The sequence below is a fragment of the Gymnoscopelus braueri genome (assembly GCF_963280865.1).
Source record: "Gymnoscopelus braueri genome assembly, chromosome: 2".
NCBI lineage: Eukaryota > Metazoa > Chordata > Actinopteri > Myctophiformes > Myctophidae > Gymnoscopelus > Gymnoscopelus braueri.
In genome coordinates this window covers 35,761,980-35,782,249 of record NC_137604.1, presented here as the reverse complement: position 1 = coordinate 35,782,249, position 20,270 = coordinate 35,761,980, and the positions used below count along the sequence as shown (strand labels likewise).

The following is a 20,270-nucleotide window of genomic DNA, read 5'->3' as shown; positions in this document are numbered from 1 at the left end:
AATACATGTGAGATTTGATTGTTAATTCACTCTTCACTATGTTTATTTAAAAAAAAAAAATACAAATAGGAAAACACAGAAAGAAATTGACATAGTGTTTGTGACAGAACACAGTCACCAAAACCATCTGGGCACTAGGGACAACTGGGCACCTTGGACGAGTGGGTACTAGGGACATGTGGGCACCTGGACGAGTGGGCACTTAGGGGTGGAGATAACTGCCTGGGCACCTGGACGAGTGGGCACCGGGATAACTGGGCACTAGGGCGAGTGGGCACCAGGAAGACTGGGCACCTGAATTAGGATTCGTGTCCACAAGTGTTTTTTTTAACTTTACTTAGCATGCTGCTTTGTTGTTGGTAAATGATATTTAACCCACTGTTCTTTAAACCCCCAAACGCAACACAACAACGAGGTCAAAAGTACAATATAAGATTTTATTTGCCAAGTTTCAAAAGTAGGCTACAATATAAGAGTGTATTTGCCAAATAGTACTGTTAAAAAATAGAACAAATTGGGAAAATGGTAAAACCCCAAAAAATTTAGGATACCAAAAAATTGTCAAATGATTAATGTTAGGATAGAGAAAACATAGCTAAATAGTACACTATAAATGATGTTTTTTTTAATGAAAAAAATGAGAAAAATGAGTAGCCTACCATCGAGTAAAAAAAGAACTGAACTAAAATTGAATTCTAGAGAAAACATAGCTAACAAAATGTTATTATTATTCGCCTATAAAGCCCACCATGGGTTGGCACCGCCCTACATATGCAAGATGCTTCCTCCCCCGATAAAATTAGGCCACTAAGATCAGCGGATCAAGGGCTCCTCAAGGTCCCACACATCCGCCTGAGGTCAAAAGGTGACCGTGCTTTTTCGGCTGCTGCCCCAAAACTATGGAACAACCTACTGCCATCTATCAGGGCTGCACCCTCGTTGGACATTTTTTAAAACAGATTAAAAACACACCTGTTCTCCCAGGCCTTTTAAGTAGTAGGCTACCCCCTGCCATGGAGAAATTGTTGGACACCTGTCTACGTGCTCCCACATTTTTCCTTTATGTTCCCTTAGCTACTTGCCTTTTTGCTATGGTTTTTGTATTATTTCTTTTTTGTATACATTGTTGATCTTCTTGTTTTGTTTTTGTTTTGTGTATTTTTGCTTGCAGTTGTATGTGTATGTATTTGATGCTTTTTGTGTGGTTTTTAACCCTGATGTACAGCACTTTGGTCAGCCTTTGGTTGTTTTTAAATGTACTTTATAAATAAAATTGACTTGACTTGACTTGACTTGACTAACAGCACACAATAAAATGATAAAAAATAAAGTGACAAGTGCCCCCCCCCCCCATAGGCAGACCACAAGTTGGCCAGTTTGCCCTGAAAGTCTAGTTTGCTTGCGCTGGTAGCGGCACAGTCTTCCTAGTGCCCAGTTATATCACCTCTAAGTGCCCACTCGTCCAGGTGCCCACATATCCCAGTGCCCACTCGTCCTAGTGCCCAGTTATCCCGGTGCCAACCTCTCCAGGTGCCCAGTCATCCCAAAACTATGGTGCCCAGATGTCCCTAGTGCCCACCTATCCTGTATTCGGTCTGTGATCATTTTCTCGGTGGGTGGTGTTGCCATAGTTAGTAGGATGTTGGGTGTGTGTGTGTGTGTGTGTGTGTGTGTGTGTGTGTGTGTGTGTGTGTGTGTGTGTGTGTGTGTGTGTGTGTGTGTGTGTGTGTGTGTGTGTGTGTGTGCGTGTGCCTGCCTGCCTGTGTGCCTGCGTGTGCGTGCGTGTGTGTGTGTGGGGGGGGGGAGGGGGGCTGACTTTTAGGAATCCGCCCTCTGCAACATGTATGATGTCACCAATCATGACAAAAAATTATATCACAATAATAATAATAGTATCCCAGGAGGAATGTAGCCTAGTTCTTTCAATGTAAATACAAAATGTCGTTAATTGTCTCTTATGAAATACTATAACAAAACTATCTGGAACAACTCGAGAAGTTTTGAGTAATATATTTGACACACAGTTCAATGTCAAGTCTAAACATGCATTAATTTGTAGACACATCAGACCTGTTTGAAAGGCAAACTGTCAAGTGTTGTTCTGTACATCCCATAGCCTCGAAGGAGGGACGGAAACCTTGCTCTGCAGTGATTGGTTAGTTAGTAGCCATGGATCACACGATGGTTGTCTGTCACGACCGTCATGGATGAACTTCAACCTGGTGTTTGCACTTTCTTCAGTTGTGGCCCGTACATCTACATATACGTTCAGATTTCAAATATTAAGTGCTTACCCCATGGCTACAAATGTTAAAATTATGTATGGGCCCTCAGAAGTACCCGTGTATCGTCTGCATTGTTCAATAAAAACCATTTTATTCCGATCGGTGGCCATTTTCTCATAGAGCTATAATGTATCAGAGTGCAATACACCTCCCAACTGATAGGGTCACGTAGTTGAAAGCATCAAAAAATACGGAGAAAATGGCCACCGATTGGATTAAAATACTTTTTATTGAACAAGACGGAAGATACGGGTACTTCTGAGAGCCCGTACATCATTTTAATATCCGTGGCCATGTGATAAACACTTAATATTTGAAATCTGAACGTTTATGTAGATACGGGCCAAAAATGGAGAAAGTGCAAACACCAGGTTGAAGTTCATCCATGACTGACAGTCAGGTGCCGTGCTAGTTAGTTAGTTGTCATGCTAATGCAACGGCGGGCCTTATTTGTGTGCCGTGTTAGCTTCAAAGATGATACAAAATAATGTCGTTTACTCGGTCAGGGGAAGTTCCTAGTTGAGGAGGGGTCCACAGAGCACCCTTATTATTAATGTGGACGTTTTCCAAGTCTTGCTGGGTGCGTAGTCTAAAATAACCAATCACAGCGTCAGCGTGAGCGTCCCTCTGGCTAATGGGATCTGAACACTTGAAGAAGAACGCGACGGGTCCAGACTGTTCCTGGTGCTCACGGAACATTCTGGAACTTTCTGCGATGCGTTATAATAACATCATGGCCGGGGCATGCTCACCTACATGGACATGAGCCTGTTCTGCTGAGACACATAGGTGCACTTTGTGCGGAGTATAAATCTGTAACTTATAAGTAAGTAACAAGAGAAGCGAAGGACGCAGTTTTGAAGAGGTGACCCCGACCTGGCCGACCATAGGCTACCTGCTTTAAATAATTAAATAACAGAACACTGGATTATTTAATATACTCTAATAATCTACTGAATACAAACAGACGACCCGATGGTGAAGATGGCCAAAGATTACTACCAAATATTGGGCATCAAGAAAGGTGCTTCGGAGGACGACATAAAGAAGGCGTACCGCAAGCAGGCTCTGCGGTTCCATCCCGACAAGAACAAGTCAGCAGGAGCCGAGGAGAAGTTTAAGGAGATCGCCGAGGCCTACGATGTTCTGAGCGACTCCCAGAAGAAAGATGTCTATGACCGCTTCGGTGAAGAAGGCAGGTGTTTTATATATACTGTACATTCATTTACCAGTAAAGTTGGAACTTGGACATAAATGTTACCTTAACGAACTCGATCGTATCGTAAATATTACAAGTTGAGGTTGAAATAATTGTCGTCACTTGACTGTTGTGGAACAGAAGAACAAATCGATAAAATACATCTATGATCTCGATCCAAGGCTACAACAGACACACAGGCTTATATATATGTTCAACTGTGTATTGGAGACTGAGAGCCTCTAACAGTACATCTTGATTTGTATTGAAACTTGTTTGAATTCCAAACAGCCAGATAACCAAAGCAAACATGAGATTGCGGTTACATTTGGGGTGCGACGTGCGTTCATTCTGAACTATTCATTCTGCTGGGTGGAGCGGTGTATCTATCGCCTCTCATCAAAGTTTCCACAACAGTCGACTTTTAAGGCCTGTTTGTGCATGACACAAAGAACAGATTTAGACACCTAGATCCACAAGTCCACGATTGTGAATGGCCTTATTGAATAGGGGTTTTAAGTGTGTGATATGTGAATAGATGTAATATTATTCCTATCAGACTCTGCCACATATTAACATTTACTGCCTGCCAACGTAGGTAAGCTTGTGCAGGCCTGTGCTTTTAAAATGTGGATAAGCAGCTTATCTCTCTCTCTCTCTCTCTCAACCACAGGTCTGAAGGGTGGAGGCCCCACAGGCGGTGGTCCAGGTGGTCCTGGCGGTCCTGGCGGTCCTGGCACTTTCAACTACTCTTTCCAGGGTGATCCTCATGCCATCTTTGCAGAGTTCTTTGGTGGCCGCAACCCCTTTGACCAGTTCTTTGGTAATGGGGGCATGGGCGAAAACATGGACACGGATGACCCATTTGCACGCTTTGGGATGGGAGGCTTGGGAGGTGGTGGAATGGGGGGCTTACCCCGTTCATTCAGCACTGGGATGGGAGGTAGAGGGGGGCATGGTGGTAGTATTGTGAAGCGCCAGGACCCTCCTGTGGTGCATGAACTGCGTGTGACCCTGGAGGAAGTGTTCTCGGGCTGCACCAAGAAGATGAAGATCTCCCACAAACGTCTGAATCCTGACAGGCAAACGATAAGAACAGAGGACAAGATCCTTGAGGTGGAGATAAAGAGGGGATGGAAGGAGGGGACCAAAATCACTTTTCCCAAAGAAGGTGACGAGACCCACTCCAACATTCCTGCTGATGTAGTGTTTGTTCTAAAGGACAAGCCTCATCCTGTGTTCCGACGTGACGGCTCTGACATAGTTTACCCAGCCAAGGTCTCCCTCAAAGAAGTAAGTTATTATCACATCAACTTTTCACATAATTTGTCGTCATTCTGTATGCAGCATGGTAAAATAACAGATTCATTAAAGCAAATACTTTTTAGCTACATATTATTAACCACTTGAATCCTATATACTTCATTGATTTGGCTCCTCCAGGCCTGTACAGTATATCTATACTAGGTCTGCTAGTATATGTCCTCCACAACAAAACTCTTTGTAGAAATTTGCAGATCTACAAGTTCATAACATGTCTCAACGTGACACGTGTGAGCTTGTAGATCTGCTATCATCACCAAATGTTCCCCCCAGAATTAGTACACTATGGCTCACGTGGTCAAGATGTCATTGGAAATTTGTAATTTGGACAAGATGTATTATGTTACCAAATGAAGAACTTTGCTCTTTTCTTTCGCTCCTTTAGGCCTTGTGTGGCAGCACAGTCAATGCACCCACATTGGATGGCAGGACCATACCTGTGACAACCACTGACATTGTGCGGCCAGGGATGAAACGGCGCATCACAGGGGAAGGGCTCCCATTGTCCAAGTCCCCCAGTCGTCGGGGTGACCTAGTGGTGGAATACGAGGTGACATTTCCAGAGAAGCTCAGTCAGAATGCACGAGACGTGATCGCCCAGGTGCTGCCGCCCTCTTAAATGGCAGGACAAGGAACCACAAGGACTTGCTTATGGGGAAGAGTTCTGTTATTATTTAGCTCAGCGCTGCCAAGACTTTGACTGGGCTGAACGTCAAGGGAAAGACTATTTGAACTATAAGTAATGAAAGACAGAGTGATACTACTGTCAACTTTACTATGCAGTCAAACTGTACATATTGTATGCTTGTGGCATTTCATAATTTTGGGTGAATGGATTTTTGGGGTGAATGTTGTGTGATTTGAGTGGGGATTGTACTTCATTGCACTGATCATTTAAAGTGACATCACTTTTAAGAGATTGTGATATACAGCCATGTTCTACAACCATTGTGTATATCAGTTTAAATGATCTAACTAACCTAAGCATTTGAGACAGCTGTGCTGTCAGGAATGGTTTAGAAGAAATTGACCTTTATGGTTTGCTGTCGGTTTGTGTGGGCTGAGAGTTTTCATTTTGATTTTATTTGCGTGTTTTATTTTTGACAGGAGTACAAATTACACCAGCTTTGTCGGCACCTTTTGGAATAAATAAATTGTCTTACTCCAAATAATACAAAGTAATATATTTGATGTACTGTATCACCAGTCCACTATTCTTAGATTTCCTAGATTGATTGATTTCTTTGTGTGTGTCCATGTTTGTCACAGTCACTGTTAAATGTTCCATTGACGTTTTTTACTTACTCCTTGTTCCATTGAAGGGAAAAAAACTAAACACTGCCCTGCCAACACCACCTCTCTTGTTCTACGCCTTGCCACTTCCGATTATGACTGTTCGTCAAGTAACTTTGTTTACAGACAGACAAACTAAAAAGAGGACAGTCACAGCCCTATTATACAGATATGACCAGGGTGTTGGGTTTATTGAACACAAAGTATGCTTGAATAAAATTTTTAGTTTTATATACAGAAGACAATTGATGTACCATGTGGGGGCTGCTGGTGGGGTATGCGGGTGAGAAGAATAGATAAAACGTATTTGATACTTTTTAAATAAATATGAAATGGCCATGAATTTAATTGGTGCAGTTTATTCTCTGGAAAGATTTGAATTATGTCACCCTTCTATGCCAAATCTATTTTGGCTTCATTGCATGGAAATTATCTTTTCTAATCTATTACTATTCAAATGTCTATCCTTAGTATATAGAATAATGCAAATACTAGGACCTGTGTAATTGTGTAACCACAAATTTATGTACATTCCCATCACTCAATTGATCAAGGTTAATCAACAGCAAGACCTTTGAAAAGGTGTGTTCCACAGAGAGGGGTTCTCCAGGGTTTGCTTGGTCCTGCAGGAGGTTGGAATCACCATACCTGAGGCATCGGGAGGGAGCATGCTGGTGGAGATGGTGGTAGGGTGTTTGACCGGGAGATAGTGGGGGTCTTGGAGGCCTGGTGTGACGTGGTCTCTGGAGCAGGTTATTGGGTATTGGTGAGTGGGGGCAGGCAGCTGAGTTTGGTACATAAGTAAGCCTTGCCGAGCCATTTGGCCCATAGGGTAAGAGCCTATCTCCTGTTTCTGTAGTGAGGTGGCTTGATGTAGTACATCCCCCAGCCATGATGTACAAGTACAGTATGTCACAGGGACTTAGCCCAATCTACCCCTTGATGCTGAGTGCCAAGCAGGGAGGCATTGGGTCCCATTTTTATAGTCTTTAGTATGACCTGGCTGGGGAATCGAAGTCCAACTTCCCAATCTCAGGACGGACGCTCTAACCACAAGGCCACTGAACTGATTATATATATACACTAAAGTTAATTGAAGACTTTGTGGTAGCATAGATCAGGGGTTCCCAAACTTTTCAATGCCAAAGACCCCCATAGCCAATGGCTCTGGCTGCGGCCCTCCTATTGCATAACGGCTTTAAGTAAAGAAAATGTTAGAATGATTAATTAGAATGTTGAAACATTTGACGTTGAAACATTTTCACAATATGAAAACCAGTGGCATAGAGGATATTTGTTCGGCAAACAAGCCTTGGTGTTATGAAAGAATGAATGAGGGTTTCTGCAGTAAGTGTAAATGTTACAGAAGTGGAAGAAGGTACAGTAGTTTTTCTAATCTGGTCGAGTTGGACAGGAACAAGCTGGGATATAGAATGACTTCCAAGGTTATGGACTTGGGTGTAGGTAACAATGTAGCCATCGATGTTGAGGGAGAAATCCTGGGTGGAGCTGCTGAGGGAATCTGGGCCAATGATTCCACCAACCAGCAAAGGTTGGTGGAAATTACATTGTGTTATTATTACTGGCTTAGGTTATTACAGTATATATATATTATAATATATATATAATATATTATATTATATATATATTCAGCAAAACAATAATAATACATTATTAATATTTGTTTTACATTTGATTATTTTACATTATCAGCCTTTCAGGTCATTGAGAAAATAATGTTAACTGTAGAAAAAAATGCATTTGAAAGATATCTGCAGCAGGCTTAAATATTATGGTCTGGAACTGACTGTGATGGGATTAATGTTACACTTTCAAAAGCGTGGAAATAGAGGCACTTCAAAATAAAGGTACAAGACTTCAGGCAAAACTATCTTCCCAAATACATCACAGAGTCCATAGTAGCTAAATTACACACATAGCCTATAGCACCATAACATAATGAGCAGGAACAAGACAACTCCCAAGACACATCATAGCGAGATTACAAAGGGAAAGAATTCATTCAAAATACAACATAGCAGCATAGATAATAACCCCATCTAGAACTCCAATAACATGCAACATAATGTACATAAGATGTCATTTTTAAACAGGTTTCAATGCCTATAAAAAAGAAAAAGACATAAGAAATAGACACCAATACCAATACACATTACTTCCATTTATAGAAAGTGTCTATAAGAGAAATCATCATTAGTCCCTGTGGTTGCATAGTATTAAGTTGATGGATCCAAAATATTTGCCTTTAACTAAAATAGTGGGGGGCAGTGACCTCTAGGGGCAGTGACCTGTTCTACAACGCAGGGTTTCTATCTTCCAGATTGCCATGGCATATTCGCAGTGCCTGTGCATGCAGTTTTGTTTTCAGAAATCCTACATTTTAGACATCTTTTTTGTTTGGACAATGTATGCCTTTCCACAGGGACAGTATTCTTATGGTCTTTTGGGAGCCCATAGATTACTGTCCTGCCGGATTACTTTCTAATGATTTATAATGACCAGATTTTTCAATGTGGTTTAGGATTTCAGAGTTATAATATAGGCTACCTTATCTAAATGATCGACCCCCCCTTGTCCGCAGGTTTTATGATGATATCCTTGTTGTCTTGGTGTTCAGTTTACAGAATGTTGTCACAACGGGGCTGGTGTAGGCCAGTCGTTCTCAAACGTTTTCATGGCGATAGATGCATTGTGAGCTTGTAGATCGACTATTTTCAAATAGCTGATGTATATGACTTATAGGTGGTTAAACTGATTGTCATGCTCATATTAACTAATTTAGCTCGGGACCCCAGCTGGAACCCCATCAAGGACCCCTGGGGGTCAGTCTCTAGTTACTTTAGTGAGAGGAGAAAAGAAGCATTTCAAATATATCTGTCTCATGAATTTAAAGGTGATTAATGTTATATTTTGGCAGGGCCGGGGGGCAGGGGCGGTCTTACCATTAAGCAAGGTTAAGCGGCCGCCTGGGGCCTCAACAGTCAGGGGGCCTCATGAGATCTCAAGTTATTTTTAGTTCAGACTGCAGTGGACTATTCCATTATGCCACTGGTCAATTGCAAGCCGAGCTGCAGAGAATGTCTCGTCACATTCCAGGAATTAAAGAGTGAGTGAGCGCACTGTTTTGACACTGACCGACGGCACTCACGGCAGCGGCAGAGAGGGAGACAGAGAGAGAGAGAGATGCCGGTCCGATCGACTTTGAAATGTCAATGTCAATGTTTGAGTAAAAATAATGTATTCATAAATAAATAAACTAACTAACTTCCCTTCCAATTATGCTGTGGTTACTGTTATGGTTTGTTGTTTCAGCATTGCAACAACAACCAGCAATGTGCTGCCTGCTACAGACATTGGTGCTTGTAGTAGTACTAATGTTAACATTAATCTAGGACTAGTAGCGCCAACTAGGGCAGATGCTAGTAGCAGTGCTTGTACTGCTAGCCACAATCTACTCTTTAATCATTGACTTCCCATAACTTCATAAACTTCTTTCATATCAAGGACCCCCAAATTATTATTGTATTTGAAAATTGCTGATCTACAAGCTCATAATGTTATTAACACATTTTGCTGGGGACCCCCTGGAAAAATTGTGGCCGCAGTGACTTTACGAACACAAGGGTCATTCCTCCTGTGTCCTTCTCTCTCCCTTCACCATTAGTGTGTATTGGAAAAGCTGAAAAGACTGTGAGATCCACCTGTGCTTTGAAGTGGGATAGCTTCAAAAGTTAAACAGCAATGGAAGTCATAATATACCTCAACATTTTAAAGTGTAAATGGAGTGAAAGAAAAAGAGTTTCAGATGAAAATAACATTGAATCTATTGGGTGTTTAAAGTGATTTTTTTTCAAAAACTAGAAAACATTTCAAAATGACATGAGCAAGCGCACGATTCCACAGCAAGCTGATTTTTTTTTACAGTTTTCATGGAGTTTCTAGGTGGAAGACGTATGTAGAACTAGTAGTGTGGCAAAGTTTTGGGAAGATATTATAAATAGTTTGGAGGACATGAGTGTGCACACAACAAGCACACAACAAGCACACAACAAGGGGACTTGCCAATACCCATGATGCTGTCAGGAGACTGCTATTTTCCTTCTTTTAAAAAAAAATGCAAATGCAACACACATACTTTAGAGCCTTGTGCGCATGCAGACTGATTCTCAGTAAACTTGAGGAGAATCAGCAATGAATGAATCAACCTGAGGCCCCGACTTGACCTGAATAGACAGGGTTGGAGAGAGGGAGAGAGCAGGATGTGTTCATACTGTAGATACATCCTGAAAAAGACCTTTTAATATAGTGACCCAGGGGAAAGTTTAATAGTTCTAACCACAAAAGGGAGGGCAAACCCACTTCATCTACTTCTTGTACAATCAGATTATTGTACTTTATCTTTCATCAGGTCACCCGTCTTCTCCATGGAGCCCTGGAATTAAGACAGTTATCTTATAAAAAACACACCACAGTCTTCTTCTGAAACTTACACATTACTTTTCTATTTTCCTTGGGAGGTCTGCTGGTTTACAGGATAAAGCATGAGGATTCTTCATACTGGCATCCTTTGCTTCTACTTCTCAGGCAAGTTTTGTTGTATTTCATCTTTTAACCATTCATGTCAAATATTTGATCTATCATAATATTTTGGGATGTATTGCACCATTGTACTTATTTTCTACACATCTAATACCATAAAATACTATTGTATTTATACAATGTTCTTTAGCTGATGTGAGTATTATCACAACTGAGGAATTCAAATGACTTTTGACATGCTATCTTGTGATAACAGTTTTATGTAATATACGTGTATATTTAATATTATTTCTTGATAATCTTTAATAATTGATGTTTCATCAATGTTTCATTCATATAATGAATAAGATCAGCTAGTTTTACTAATAACAGATGTTATTTTGAGATAGCAAATAGAAAATGGTGATTTGGGTTCTAATGTGCTCTTTATTTGATTGATTGAATGATTGATTGATTGAATGATTGATTGATTGAATGATTGATTGGTTGATTGATTGATTGATTGACATTTTTATTGACAAAATTGCATATACAGCAAATATTTGTCTCTACCTTTAAATTGATCGAGCATGAGGGGATCAACATGCCTCCTTTGCAAATATATTGTATTGGTATCTTTTTAATTAACTCCCAATACTTAACAATCAATGAAAGCATAATGTAATCAATAAGCATACACAGTAAAATCCTGTTAATTGATTAGAAACTCCTAGAGAGTACATATTCATCACTCTCAGTCTTTCAGACATGATCAGTTAAAAACAAACAAAAAACTAAAACTGAAATGTGACAATGTCTTTGTTCTATAGCTGCGTGTGTGGAGGCCTCCATGGTGTTGGAAGCTAGCGGGTTTGTTGGAAGAGAGGTGTCCATCCAGTGTTCAGGTGAATGGACCACAAACACCAGCTATGACAACTACAATAAATACTTCTGTAGGGACATGTGCTCCAGTCAAGACATTCTTCTTCAGACTGAGGGGAAGGAGTCCAGTGTTACGGAGCAAGGGCGATACCGAATGGAACACAACAGAGGTGATGGAGTCTTCACTGTATCCATCAGGAGTCTGGAGAAGACAGATGCAGGGAGATATCACTGCGGAGTGGACACACTCTTTGACCAAGAGGTTCATCTCAAAATTCTCCATGGTAATAAATGATGTTCCATTTATTTGTACCAAAGCTTGAAATTCTTCTTCATTCTTTTATTCAGCAGTTTTTCTACCTGTCTCAACTTTCTCCTCTCATTGAAGGTACAATCTAACATCAGCTGCACCGATAGAGGGTGCTGCAGCCTCTGAGATGTTTGTGTTTCATCATGACATTGAAAAGCTGCTAACGTTTTTAATACCAGTAATATTCTTGAGGCATGCTTCTCTATTTCATTTCGGCTTCCCTCTTCCATTTAACATTATGCCTATTCCTTTTGCGCTTCATTTGAGTTTTGTGAAAGTAATGCAATAGTAACGCAAGAGTAACAAATAGTCAGAAGTGAAAAAGTAACTTCCCCAACTCTGGTGGTATGTAGTGTAGTAGTATAGGTCAAGGACAGATAAGAGTTTGTTTGGTGACATTTCCAAACTTCTGGGCATGTTTTTTTTATTTTGTTTTCTGTTTTTTGTTGTTTTTGCTTGCATTAGTAAGTATTTCCTTAAATGATGAATAGGAATATAGCTTTGTATAGGCTAACATTACATGACAACACATTTGCATGCAAATTTAAGATATTCAAATTAAGATTAGCCAGAAAGATTAGCTGTTGTTATGCACCAGCTAATGGGGATCCTAATAAACTCAAACTAGGAATAACAGTGACTTTTATAAAATCAATTGCAATGAAGGCGAAAGGAGGTTTGAAAAATGTCATCAGGGGAAACACAAGGAGATTGTATTTACCAGATACACTGGAGCTGACAGGCTGTGTATTGTAGATAATTTCACAGTATCCTAACCAAACTCGATCTTGTGATGACTCCCTTTTGCTTCATACAACTATGTTTGCACGCGCGTGCACGCATGCACACACACACACACACACACACACACACACACACACACACACACACACACACACACACACACACACACACACACACACACACACACACACACACACACACACACACACACACACACACACACACACACACACACACACACACACACACACACACAATGCTCTCCCTCATCCATTGGCAGTAATTCTTTATGTGGTGCTTTCAAAGCTTCTTTCAGAGTTTCCCCTAGTCCCCATTTCTCCAACGTAACTCTGCAAACCACAACTGATGCAATGTACGCAGAGAGCTATCTGTCACTGGGTGGATCGTCACCAGCAGCAGTAACGGTAACACATCCATCCACAAAACACCAGCAAGACACCCCTAGATCAACTTACCTGGCAGGTAAACTATAGCTGCAGCTTTCTTAGAGCATCTTTCTTTGTTTTCAGCAAATAATTTATTTGCAGCCCTGTTGTTGTTGTTGAATACACTGATACTGTACAGCCAATTAATTCTATTGAAGATTTAACAGCCAACAACAGCAAACATTTATTCGTTTATTTATTCAGATATTTCATGCTTATGAATCAAAATTGTCCAAATAAAGTGTTTACGTGTCTTCAATTTAATCACCTAGCACAAATCCATCTGTTATGTGTCCAGGCACCACAGTGGTCCTCATTGTTTCTGTGAGTTTGGCTGCCCTGGTGTGTGCTTTCATCCCTTTTGTATTCTGCATACGCGTGAGGACCGATAAAGGTATGTGACACATGAGGGCCCCGTACTGTACAGGGATTCAGGCTGTCCTGAACGTTCTTTATGAACTGTTTGTAATTGTTTCCCAGGGAAATTACATCACCCCAAAATGACTTTTTTTTCTATCGATTACTCACCCCATGGAGACTTGGATTCATGGATGTTTTTTTGTTTTTGTCGAATTCCTAAGCCAAATTTTTGATGACGAGCAGTGGGTTCCGGTAGGACACAAAGGGGACTCTTTGTGTCTCCTACCGGAACCCACTGCTCGTCATCAAATCGACAGACTGCTCGACAAAAACAAAACAATATCCATGAATTCAAGTCTCCATGGGCCATGGGGTGAGTAATCGAAAGAATTGGGGGTGAACTATCCCTTTAACTAACCAACTAGCATTACTATTATTCAACTTGTTTCTCAGTATGCTTTGAGCATACCCCTTAAAGAGAGAAACAATGATAAACATTAAACACACATGCTCTTAAAATACTGCCTTTTTTTTTTCTACAGGTCCATGTGGACTTGATACGGAGAAAGGTGGTGAGGTGAGTAACCATTATCTACCTATTAAGTGTAAATATGAGTTGATTTATCTCATGAGTAATCACTCGTGTTCATCAACATTTAGGTTCAAAGTAACCTAAGTCGAAGTCTTAAGAGATCTTTCTTTAATTATAGGATGATTACAATGATGTCAGCGAAGAACACGACAGCACCCCAAGCCAACGTGCAGTACGGATGCAGCGTGTTGTAACATATGTTGATCCCAACTCCAATGCCACGGATGCCAACCAGTATGACTCCATCTACCAGGCATTGGACCCCAAACCTCTCAAGTGAAAGAGCGGACCGCTATACTATACCAACCATGTGAATTTGCTCTAAACAGTGTACAAAGACAAGATGATAACATTCTGCACACTGATATCATTTAGTTCTGAAGTGTGTTTCTTTATGCTTATTGATAAGACAACATCCATTTTCATGTCATTATCTCCCACGACAAGCAAGCAAGTATAAAAAAGAATGCTGCTGCTAGATATTTCATCCTCCTTCCAATCAGAATGGGGTATATTCTAGAATGATCATGATATCGTTATTTTATTAATAATCTAATAATGAGCCATCTTTTTTTAAATGTACAGTATAGTTAGTTATAGTATTTATATTATTTACTTATTTACACATGATATGTAATAGGTCCAGATGTGAGTTAATTATTATTAAAACATTTTTGTATTCTTTATTATAGGTGTCAATTCTTGATTCCTTGGCCAGTGTTTAGAGTGGTAGGACACACAAAACAAAGGCCAAGAACACAAGATTACAATGCACAGACATTTTAAAAGGAACATTTTTCATTTTCATTTTCATTGTTACAAACATTGTTACAAATTATTCTTTATTGTTACAAACTTTTTTGTACTATGAATTAGACATTTCATCTATTAATATTTACAATTACATTATATTAATTGTATTTATATGAATATTAAATCTCTTACTATTAGTTCACCTCTTAAATTCAACAGACCAGCACCTATTTTCAGAATGTTATATATTTTGGTGGCCAAGTTTGTGAAATAATTCTACATTTTGCACTCTGCTTAAAAAAGTCAAACTACCCCGGCCCATACATACAGTACACACACAGGATGTGGGTTTGACTCAGCTGGTTTCTTGTCACTAACCCACTAACCCATGCTTGTGCATTACTTTCAAGTTTCCTACATACTGTATCCAGTTTTACATCCCCTTTCTTTTAAATGGACACCTGAGTAGTCACATAAACTCCAGAATATGCACATGATTATTATTTTCCTTAATTCCGGGGCCTGGGCATACATTCAAAGCAGGCATACAGTATATGCAAAACAGGTGTCTTTTCTTTTACAGGATTGTGTTATTTTTTTAGTACAAAACAATGAAACACTCTTCAGTGTTCACATTCTTCGGTGTGTGTGTGAGTATGAGGGCTTAAAAAGGGCAGTGATCTGCCTACACCTGTATACCCCTATCCATATCACAGATCAAGGATTGCCCTCACCTTGATTTCTCATTCTGACCTTATGTGGTAGACTCCAGGACCATTAGGTGAACCAGCCTTGTCAGAGGCTCAACTGGTGTAGCACTTACAGTATCTCTGCTGTTGGTTTGTTGGTATTGGGAGCCTGTTCATTAGTACGGATTAGATTATGGCAATTTCTCCTGTGCGTTCTATCTTTTATCAAATCCTTTTTTCAATAATTATTATTAATATTGGAGATAACCATTCTCCCTGTCCTCCTGTGGTGCACATGTATAGTATGTGTGTTTTCTCCTATTGTCATCAGTATTACTGCTATAGTACTGAATGCTGGTAATGGAAAAAGGAAACTCAGTCTGCACAAGGCTAGGCTGGGGAATGGGGACGTACAGTTGAGGATTCAAAAAGGTCTAGCTTTTAGTTCCCCTACAATAATTCACAAGTGGTTACATTTCTTATTTGAAAGTAAGATGTTTGGGATTTAACTGATGAAAGAGGAAGAGGTTTACATATATGTGAAATGGTGTGCACGCATGCGCACACACAAACCCATTCAAGACAAAACCTTTACCACTGAAGGTCACAGATTCATGCTGCCGTTGCAAGGTTACACTGTGTGGATTAATAGTAGGCCTACTGGGAGTGATGGGAACAAACTGGAATTCCTGGAAATCCCCCAAGATTTTCATTATCACTATAATAAATATCACAGGTAAGCAAGTGCTATTATAGAACTATTGTGATCAATCAGACATGACACAAGCTAAACTGTCTTGCGAGTCACCTACTCTGTAAAATTTAATGGTCACTTTCAAGTACCTCATGCTTGGCAATGATGCGCTCTCTGATTCAATACAGCAATTTATTTTCTACATCATAAGGCAGGCTGCTTATGTGTCGTTCTGTCTGACAGCTCTGAGTCATGGTAGTGCCACGGTCGTGACAGGGGCAGAAGACCAGAGTTTAGAGTTCAGATGTGAGTACCCGCCAAGCCAGTGGAACAACACCAAGTACTTCTGCCGTACAGACAACAGTCTGTCCTGCAAGCATCTGATCAACACCATTAAGCATGACCAGTGGGTGGAAGAGGGTCGATTTTCACTGTACGACAACATCACCGGAGGGTTCTTCATCATCAATGTGGATAGACTCACTCCAAAGGACAGTGGGAAGTACTGGTGTGGGGTGGATATCTCCTCCAACGCTGATGACCTTAGAGAGATACAACTGCATGTTTCCCCTGGTAGGGGTCCAGTTTTCATTCATTCAAACCTTTATTTATTATAGAAGGAACATTGAGGTTGCCCTAATGTACAGTGTCGTCGAGACAGGCATGTTCATACCCATACAGTATAGAAAGGGTAATGCTGTGCATGTCATAAGTTTCAAAATGTACAAGAAAAACAGCCTCCCAAAAGAATATCTTAGAGAAAATATTTGGAAGACAATTTACAACCAAATAATTTCTAAAATGAACGTGTGAATAACTATTTTGGCCAATTTGTTTTATTTATTTGTGAAATATTTCTTTTTCAGTATGGCTATTATGTAAGATGATTGAGTCCAGAGATGGATATCTGCAAATTAGTGAAAGCTGGTACATTTTGTACTTAATACTTATACAGCTTATAAGAAATAATATAAATAACTGTACAATTCCTTAGTTTATACATACAGTACATGGATTGATAATGAGTAATGCTAGGGTATAAGATTGGTAACACTTGCTCATAAGGTACCCGTAATTAAAGCTTAATTTATGATTACACAATACATTAAGCGTTAATTAAGCATTCATTAAGCATTAATTCCTTGTAATTCATCATTAATTAACATCAATAGTTCATCATTAGTTAAGCAAAGTTACTTAATACATGATTTAAGCGTTAATTAATCGTTAATTAAGCATTAATTCATCATGAGTTCCTTGTAGTTCATCATTGATTAACATCATTAGTTAATCATTAGTTAAGCAAAGTTACTTAATACATGAATTACAAGGAATTCATGATAAATTAATGCTTAATTAATGCTTAAATAATGCTTAATTAACACTTATAATAATGTATTAAGTAATCATGAATTAAGCATTAATTACGGGTACCTTATGAGCAAGTGATACCCTTTTAGTTATATTGATATCTTACACATCATTCTGTGTGGTCACTATGGTGGGTTTTTCTTGTAAATGCATGTGAGAGCACTTTTGCTAAAAGAGAACTGTGTAGGTTACTGTCCTCATGGCTGTTCCTCTTTACAGAACTTTCTGTTCACATGGAGAAAACTGTGCTATAATATGTACTGTACACAAATATCACCATTTCTATTTTTGTTGCCTCTGACTAGCAACCACAACATCAATCTATCCAGAGGATGCCACATATTACAGTAAGTGTGTATGTCTAGACTCTAGTCTATGTGTGCTGTAACTCTGATAGACTCAGAGTTATGATTGTCTTTAAATTTAAATGTTTGAGAACTATTGGTGTAAAGGCCTAGTGTGTGTAGTTTAGATAATTGTTGTGTGCGTTTACTTATTCCTCTTTTGCCGCCTTTACCTAGAAACCACATTAGCTGTGTCTACAGTGGACCTCGCACGTAAAAGTGAGTAGTATGAATGTGTGGTGTGTGTGTGTGTGTGTGTGTGTGTGTGTGTGTGTGTGTGTGTGTGTGTGTGTGTGTGTGTGTGTGTGTGTGTGTGTGTGTGTGTGTGTGTGTGTGTGTGTGTGTGTGTGTGTGTGTGTGTGTGTGTGTGTGTGTGTGTGTGTGTGTGTGTGTATTTGTGTCTGTATGTGCTTGCATGTGTCTTACAGTGTATGTGTGCATGCATGCTTCTGTATCTGTGTGTGAAAAACCTAAATGCCAGGTGGACTGAAGTTGTTCCTCTCATTTCTAGAGTCTCAGCTGCCACTGGTCCTCGCAGCAGTAATGTGTGTGGCTGCACTGCTGTTTGTGTGTGTTTTCACACTCTCTCTCCGGCTGGTTTTCAAACGCCGAAACTCAGGTGTACACCAAAATAAAGAGGTTTGTTTCGTTTCTTTTATCCATGTGCCAGATTCTTTTTTTCCCCCTGATGTGAAGGTAAAGTTGTAAAGGGAAATGTAACACTTTGAAAATAGAATAATTATTACAGGTGCCATAAGGTGTAGCGTGTAAATGTGTTTACTGTGATAATGGAAAAGATGGTGATGCAGCACAGAAGTAGGCCCTAATATGAGAAGACAGTGAATGTGACGTCACACTGTTGAAAGTAAAAGGGTATTTTCCTCTTTGCAACATGTCCTTTGAGTTCAATGGACGGGACAGGTCAACTTCTCTATACCTAAATGTTTATGGGCATCAGCGTGGTTGTAACACACGGTTGAATAATCAGACTCCTTATAGCTGAAACTACACTGTAAAATGTGAATGTATCCATTTGTAACCCTGCGAGTGTACACAATTTAACTACAGGTTCATTTGGTTACAGTAAAATGAACATTCTGCATTTTACATTGTCCCTGTCTTGTTGTATGATTTTTATGTTTTTCCTGCTCAGATCTCAAGTGACTATGAGACAATGAACCCCTCTGGAAGCGTTGGACTTGAGCTCTCAGACTGCACAGGCCCAGGAGCAGCAGTGTCATTACGTCCTCCTCCTCCACCACCACCTCCTCCACCACCACCACCACCAGCAGCAGCACTACCACCACCACCTGCCCTCTACTCCAATGTTATCCGGAAGAATGTGGATCCTGCTGACAGTACTGGTGTCAGTCTGGGTTTCAGTGACCATGTGGATGTGTCAGGACAGTACCAAAACCTCGGCTTGCAAGACGAGCACATCTACCACCAACTCAATGTTGACCCATCATAATGATTGATCCGGAGGCGTTACCTCTCGTTTTACCTCTTATCATAAGTGCGAGTCAAAGTACATTCACCAAAATAAATTGACTTGTGATATCAGTGAGTGTGTCTTGTTGATGTGTTCATTTAGTAGCAGAGCTTTAAGACAGTTTATGTTAAAGGGATACTTCACTTTCCGCCGGGGGACACATTTAAAAAAAATATTAAAAATAAATGAAAAAAGTTATGGAAAATTCATGGCCCCCTCACGACACGCAGTGTCCTACTAATGTGTGAGGGGGCCATGAATTTTCCATAACTTTTTTCATTTATTTTTAATATTATTTTTAAATGTGTCCCCGGCCCGAAAGTGAAGTACCCCTTTAAGCTTGACTGAGGTCTCCAGTTTTCTTGGTTTACCAGAATTAGTTAAATAACAGTTTTGGTGGTCTTAAAGGAATATACCAGTCCAATTTTTACTTCTCGCTTGTCTTAAAAAATGTACATAAGTATATGCAGTGTATATATTTCATTTCATTAATATATTCATTCAATATGCAGTGAATTGAAAGGCTATAGGGAACAGGTAATTCACCATTTTGAAAATAATTACACTGTTGCTGTTTATTTTACTACTGTGTGTAGTTTTACAGCCATTGAGAAAAAAATGTAATACACCTGGAAAAATAGTTGTTACAAGTACTGCAATTCAACAAAACTATTATTTTAGCTTGAAGAGGACATTTTAATCAATGTTGATAAAAATGTTCAAGTACTGTTGCAGTCTAATCCGTTGATTAGATGAGATTAGAACCGAATAGATTCTTGCATTTTCCTGTGACCTTCTCTCATTAGAAAGTTTGGAAACAAGGTTAGTTTCTGTGGCAAAGTCATCCCTGTCAGTCAGAAGAGAAGAAATCGAAGAAAGGAAGAAAGTTCATCGTAACTCACTTAGGCTACAGTCAAAGTGTGCATGCGTGCGTGTGTGTGTGTGTGCGTGTGTG

At 39.8% G+C, this 20,270-nt stretch overlaps 2 protein-coding genes across 2 annotated transcripts; both read left to right on the top strand.

The window, feature by feature from the left end:
* The first annotated feature begins 2,936 nt into the window (after nt 1-2,936).
* On the top strand, nt 2,937-6,442 carry dnajb1b (DnaJ heat shock protein family (Hsp40) member B1b). Its single transcript, XM_080419313.1, has 3 exons — nt 2,937-3,480; nt 4,157-4,776; nt 5,192-6,442. The coding sequence occupies exons 1-3, from the start codon at nt 3,261-3,263 to the stop codon at nt 5,423-5,425; spliced, it is 1,074 nt and encodes a 357-aa protein (XP_080275439.1). The 5' UTR covers nt 2,937-3,260; the 3' UTR covers nt 5,426-6,442.
* A 9,576-nt stretch (nt 6,443-16,018) lies between these two features.
* On the top strand, nt 16,019-19,339 carry LOC308093614 (CMRF35-like molecule 1). Its single transcript, XM_080439946.1, has 6 exons — nt 16,019-16,150; nt 16,352-16,681; nt 17,785-17,826; nt 18,001-18,042; nt 18,335-18,462; nt 18,977-19,339. The coding sequence occupies exons 1-6, from the start codon at nt 16,084-16,086 to the stop codon at nt 19,292-19,294; spliced, it is 927 nt and encodes a 308-aa protein (XP_080296072.1). The 5' UTR covers nt 16,019-16,083; the 3' UTR covers nt 19,295-19,339.
* Nucleotides 19,340-20,270: the final 931 nt, after the last annotated feature.